At 42.6% G+C, this 6,712-nt stretch overlaps 1 protein-coding gene across 1 annotated transcript; it reads right to left on the bottom strand.

The window, feature by feature from the left end:
* Positions 1–1,875: 1,875 nt before the first annotated feature.
* On the bottom strand, positions 1,876–4,961 carry FGFBP1 (fibroblast growth factor binding protein 1). The gene is made up of 2 exons (XM_072805064.1): positions 4,810–4,961; positions 1,876–3,012 (listed from the first exon to the last, which is right to left on the bottom strand). Exon 2 carries the CDS (start codon positions 2,990–2,992, stop codon positions 2,225–2,227), a length of 768 nt encoding a protein of 255 aa, XP_072661165.1. The 5' UTR covers positions 2,993–3,012; positions 4,810–4,961; the 3' UTR covers positions 1,876–2,224.
* Positions 4,962–6,712: the final 1,751 nt, after the last annotated feature.

Here is a 6,712-nt window from a genome sequence, read left to right as displayed (position 1 = left end):
GTGTTTTCTTGTCTCAGGACTACATGAAACTGAGATGTAGGAGTAGAGGAGATCCAGAGGACTTACAATCTGTGTAGACTTTAAGGGGAAATGTCCCTTACATGGGGTGGCTAGGAGAGGCCTCGGATGGACTGGAAAGTTGGTTTAGTTCTTTTGCAAATGTGGGTAAGTTTCATTAATCAGGTCCTGGGCCCTATCCTACAAATGATTCCGCAACCTTTGGTGTTCCTGAACATGCCAAACATGAGTCAGTCATTGGAATATAAGCACCATGAAGAGAAGGATTTTTTTTCTTTTTGTTCGCTGCCATTTTCTACCCCTAGAACAGTGTCTGGCACATAGTAGGAGCTCACAATAGGCCATTAATTAATTTCAGGGCATTTGCACTGACTGTTCCCTTTGCTTGGAGCATCCTTACTCCAGAATTCCTCACTTCTTACATATCTAGACTCAAAAGTCACCTCCAAAGAGAAGCCTCTTCTGACCATCTAATCTAAGACTGATTACCTATCATCACTGTTACCTCCATCTCCTCTTTTACTTTCCCTATCTCTTGTACGTTTGTGATTTTATCATCACTTTCCCCACTGGTAGTTCCATAGGGGCAGAACATCCATATGCTCATCTGCTGTGGACCGCTGTATCTCTCTCTAGCACCTAGAACAGAGCCTGGCAGTCAGTGCTTAATAAATTACATATTGAATGAATGAGTGAGTGGATGAATGCATGCAGACTCCATGGAAAGAGCTTAGCACAGTGCCTCGCACATGGCAAGTAACAGATAAATGTTATTGCTGACATTGTGAATAACAACACATTCTAGATTGGCTATTGACAATTCTCAATGTAGGTCCTGGTAATTTGGTGAGTGTAAATGGCCACTCTTACACCCCACTTGCCATTCCTCCTTGCAACTGACAGAAACTCTACAGTACAGTGGGGTGTTTTGTTTTGTTTTGTTTTGGTGTTGGTTTTTTTTTCTTTCTTTTTTCTTTTCTTCTTCTTTTTTTTTTTTTTTTTACCATTTTTTGCTCTTCATTTTCTGCTTTTAGTGAAATTGTGACAAGGCATTGGGGGCACAACCTCCTCTCTCCCCAACTGTTGAATAAAAACACTTTCAGATCCTTCTTAATAACATGTAAATGACTAACAATCGCATCACCCCTACATCCCACCATATTCCAGCCACCTGGCCTCTCCCAGTTTCTAGGATTTTTATATCTCTTCACTTTAACACATGTTGTCATTTGCCCAAAGTGTCTCCATTCTGCCCCATTGCTACCTATGGATACTCTTTCCAAAATCCAGCTCCAATAATAACTCCTCCATGAAGTTCATCCAGAATTCTTCCAGCAGCTTCCACCTCCTCTCTCCACACTGCTTTTTCCTGTTTCCATTGAAGTTTTCATCATAGGATGCTGTACTTAATCAAGCCTCTCTCCTTCAGGCCAGAAATGAGCCCCTGAAAATCAGGGGTTTCACATATAGCAAGAAGTAATGCCCAGCTCTGACCTGAGTCAGTGGAGGACGTCTCCCTAGCTTGTGGACTTGGCTTTACGGATATCCTGGGTTCAAACCCTTCCTCCCTTCTTACCATCTGTGAGATCCTGATTTGTGTTTTTAATCACACCATGCCTTATTTATCCCACTTGAAATCAGGGATCCTAATTATTACGGCACAGTAAGCAACAAGCACCACAGACCAGTGGATGAAAGGATAAAGGTAAAGATTCTGGAATGGGTCACATTTGGAAATGACGTAGGATGGGTAGGGAACAAAAAGTCATTACTTACATATTTTTCCCACTGATATATGGGGACTGTTTATGAGTTCATTGAAAGTATACATAAAGAAACAAAAAATGGTTGAACATATTTCTGAAAAACACCCAGAGCTTTATTAACTTTGTTAGTTTAGCAGAAAGTGCAATGCACTGGAATCATCATTCTGGTTCATTTAGATCAAAGAATGTATACTGCTTATATACACATAGCTTTGTCAGCCGTAGAAACATATGCTGAGGTAAACAACCTCTGAAAATAAAATTTAAGGAAATGAATATAAAGTAAACTCCAAAACACAAAAACAAAAGTTATAAAACCCATTTAAATATTCCACTGCACTCTCATAGCACAAATGTTCATCTTATTCAGAGCGCTGTACCACATACTGAAGGGCTTTGACATAAAACCTCCTAAAGAACTTTGTTCTCTTTTGATCTCATTAGCATGAATTCCCCTGGACCATGGTGATGAAGAATTTGCAGAGAGACCCCCAGGATTCCCCACAGTAGTCCAGGGCTATCTTTGACTGCTTTATTAAGTCCGGATCTTCCTCACACTTGGGGTCTTTGGTGGCTATGGTCTGGGTCTCCACTGAGCCAGAAGGGATGTTCTCTTTGACCTTTATCTGCTCCTTAGGGAATAACTCTTTGACCTTGTTAGGTTCCACCAGGGAGGCCTTACTGACTTTGCTCTGCTCCCTGGGAGAGGGCTCTGTTAATTCCTGGCTGGGTTTCTTGGTCCAAATCAGAGTGGAGTTCACCAGCTTGAGATTAGACTCTGGAAACTTCTTTCTGCACACCTTGGTTTTCAGGATGGTTTTGGCATCCCCACAGATGACCTTTTGAGAACGCAGGTTCCGGCCAATTTGTTTCCAATAGACATTCTTTTTGTTTGACTCTAGGCAGAAAGTTGGATTGCCAGTAAAGACACAGGAAAACTTGTTATCCTGTCGGGTACACTCAACCTTCAGGGCGATACCCTCTTCTTGCTCAGTCACCACCCATCTGCAGTTGGCATGGTCTCGAGTGACAAATTTGCCTTTGGTCAGTTGCTTGTGTGGCTCAGTATGGGTCTCTCCCAGAGCACGCAATTTATCTCTGGTGCCTTTGCTGACATGTCTATTTTTTACTTCCTTTTTGCCCTTTACCAATGATACCTGAACAGCCAGAAGAAGGAAGGAGAGCAGGGTGAGGCTATGGATCCTCATGTCTTCAGCTTGGTGGGAACCTGTTTGACAAGAGCAGGTGAGTCAGTGCTGGGCAGTAGTTCAGCAATACAGTGCTGCAGGATGACCCTCCCTATACCCTGACACATGCCTCCTTGCTTAGAAGTGAGATCAAGAATTCTTCTGGTTCCTGGAATTACTAGACTAGCGGCCTATCTATTCACATTTCTGCTTGACTTGAGTCCTGAATGTCAAAAACCTCCTACTCTTTCTCCATTCCTTCACCACTCTCTGAGCCAAATAAAGTCTCATCCCTCATTTACTACTCCTTTACCCCTGCATTCACTCACTCACTCACTCACTCACTCACTCACTCACTCCTTCATTTACTCATTAAACAAGCATTTATGGAGCATCTGCTATATACCATGCCTCAGACTAGATGTTGGCTTTATTAATGTGAATGAGTAGGTCACATCTTAAAGAGATTAGAAACAAATTTTTGAACAATATAAATAGCATTGACAAGGAGTCTGTCCCAATCCTGTCCCCAACTTGATCTTGGCCAAGTCACTTTCCCCTCTGGTCTCAGTTCCTCTGGATACTGAGGTTTTAGGTGTGATCATTCCCAAAGTCTCCTCTGGCTCCATGTGATAGATTTCTAACCTAGTTCTACATGGACTCAGGTGACCACACAACAAGAATGGACATGGCAAATGACATGAAGGATGACGTTTGATCCGACATTCAACATGTGTGGGATTTGGACACTCTGACATAGATGGGTTTGTGAGGGGGGCATTTAGGGTGCAATAAAAGCATAAGGAAAGGCATGAAGGAGGGGAGGTCATACCATTTGACTACGCAAAGTGAACCAGCCTGGATGGGGTGAATTTTTACCACAACATTTAGATTAGGAAGTTGAAGGGAAGGATGATACCTAAATGATTTCTGGAGCCCTGGGTGGCACAGTGCTAGGCATATAGAAAGCACTCAACCAATGCTTTTAAAAATAAATCACTGCATGGGTGCCTCGGTGGCTCAGTCCATTAAGCATCTGCCTTTGGCTCAGGTCATGGTCTTGGGATCCTGGATCCAGCCCCCATCAGGCTCTCTGCTCAGTGGAGAGTCTGCTTCTCCTTCTGGCTCTGCTACTCCCCACCGCTTGTGCGCTCTCTCTCTCTCTCTCTCTCATGCATACATGCTCTCTCTCTCTCTCAAATAAACAAATAAAATCTTAAAAAAAAAAAAAGAAAAGCTGTGCTTGGTAAGTAAAAATAAATCACCCCAGGTAACAGATGTGAAAATTCAGGCTCATACTGTAAATAAATTGCTCAATATCCCTTATTGGGCAAGTGACAAACCTGGGAAAGGAGCCAGAACTTATCTCTTTGATCTTTTATACCACCAACCACCAAGTTTGCTCACTTATTGCGTTTCAGCTTTACTCTGTCCTTTGGAAAATACTGACAACAAATAAAGTTACAAACTACTCAGGGTTTCATTTGGTATAATTCATGATAAGATGATTCATACTGTCAGTGCCCCACTTAAAAAGAAAATATAGATTTTGCTTGTATATGGGGCAGGCCCAGAAAATGGTCCAGGTCTTATTTCCACCTTGGGCTTGTGGCCTCTCCTCAGAATTGAGAAAGAGAGACAGTCACAGGTATGTGGGCTCCTGAATGAAGCATGGACAGGTGCCTAGGCATGCCATGTGAAGACCCACTTTTTCATCAGGGCATTGAGACTCAGCCCCCATGTGTCCCTGATAAGATCCATAACCCAGGATCCTGAGGTCCTCAGGGAAGTGAAAAGAAAGGTGGGGACTGAAACTCTTAAAAGAGCCAGACTCTTACCTTGTTCTGAGTATGCAGATCCAGTGTAATCCCAGATGTGAGAGTGAGCTTGCAGGCTTACAGCTGTCTCATCTGCCGTGCCAGGCAGGGAAGGCTCTTTTTATTGAAGACCGACAGGATTTTACAACACACACACACACACACACACACACACACACACACACACACCTGTCTATCTTTATCACACTCCTCCCAGCCACGCCCCTTGGGAGGGAGCCAGTTCCTGCAGGGAAAGTGGTTGGTGTAATGGTGTAATCCTGTGGGAGGGAGGTACTGCAGGACATTAGACCTGCTTCCTCCAAGACCTTCCCTTTCCCCCAGGGGCCGGGATAGGCGAGCAGTTCAGCCTTGCAAAGTCCCTCCTAATGGGATGAGGACTGTGGCAGCAAAATCCGTGGAGAATTATAAACAATAACAAAACTACCATAGCTGCCAAGCCCTAGTGTTGCCCATTTTACCTAACGTGGTCCTTGAATTCCCATAATATCCACCCCATGATATGGTAACAAGGATTCCTATTATTTTACAGATGGAAAATTGGAGCGTATTGATATTCAGGGCTTGTCCAAGGTCACAGAGATGGTAGGATGAGAAGCCCAGAATTGAGCACTGGGACTCCCCACATGCACTGTCTGATCTTTCCCACTGTCTCAAGAAAATGTTTGTGAATGATTGACTGAAACTGGAAAAGCCATCCCAGTTTCTAAGTCCGTTTTCACAGAAGCACCTGAAATTACCATAGGGGCAAAGGAATCTATGGTTCTGAAAGGCTGGTTAAAAGTGGTCTGGGGATTTCTGCTGTAAATATTCACTTTCAGGTCACACAGACAGACTTCCCTCTGGTCAGTGTTCTATAGGGAGAGTCTTACACTAGAATGATCTATGTGGAATCCTGGAGATAGTATTCTTTTGGCTGTGTGACCTTCTCCAACCAGTTAACCTCTCTGAACCTCCATTTGTTCATCTATAGATTGCTGACAATAGCAGTACTTTATTTTGGGCTCACATTAAATATTTTATGGGGCTAAGCTATTCACATAAAATGAAGCAGAACAGATTTGGCTCAAACTGGGGTTTCAAGGTGTATTTGTTAAAAACAGACATACTTAGTTTTCACAAACATATTGAAGGAGACTCATTTCACAAAGATGTGGATCTCACTACATTTTGTCACCTCACCTTTCATGATTTTTGGACTCAAGAAATCATTCATTTTCTATTTAACTCAGGTTTGAAGAAACAATAACACCAGAGTGATAGTAAATGCCAACTGACCCTTGTCTTTGGGGGTCAGGGACAAAAGGAATGATGGGGATTGTGGCAAACTGGGTAGTCCTGATATCTAAGTGTCAACATCCAGCATTGATTGACTGAGAGAATGTTGGCATAGGGGTCAGTATTTTCAGAACTCATGAACTCTTTTCACATATACATTAGTAAAAATAAATGTGGAGACTTCATGTACTTTTAAAAAAATAGATTAACATCCAGATGTGTGGATATGAAATTGGGTTGGTATCTAATAGAGATTTTCTAAAAACAGTGTCCTGGCTCACAATAAAGATGCAAAAGTCCTAACTATGGTTGGCTTCCATCCAAGAGCTACCTATTTGGGAATTTCAAGGTCACAGAGGTATGGATATTGATCAATTCACTCAGTGGTTTAAAGAGTTTCTTCATGAATTGTATTGGAGGTGGCTATTTCCCCCTCGTCCCCATTGTCCTGAACACCTTATTGAACCATGACCTGATGTTTTAGTGGATGATTATCTGGACATAGGCAAAATAAAACCGCTTTGTTTCCCAGAAAGCAATAGACCATAGTGATCTTCTGCAAAATGAGAAATTCATCTTGACCCTTAAGAGGCAGTCGGGTTCTTTCTGGAAGAATACTGTAGGTTAG

The sequence above is a fragment of the Canis lupus genome, chromosome 2 (assembly GCF_048164855.1).
Source record: "Canis lupus baileyi chromosome 2, mCanLup2.hap1, whole genome shotgun sequence".
NCBI classification, from domain to species: domain Eukaryota; kingdom Metazoa; phylum Chordata; class Mammalia; order Carnivora; family Canidae; genus Canis; species Canis lupus.
Note: the sequence above shows the minus strand (reverse complement) of the source record. Positions and strands in the feature narration are given on the sequence as shown.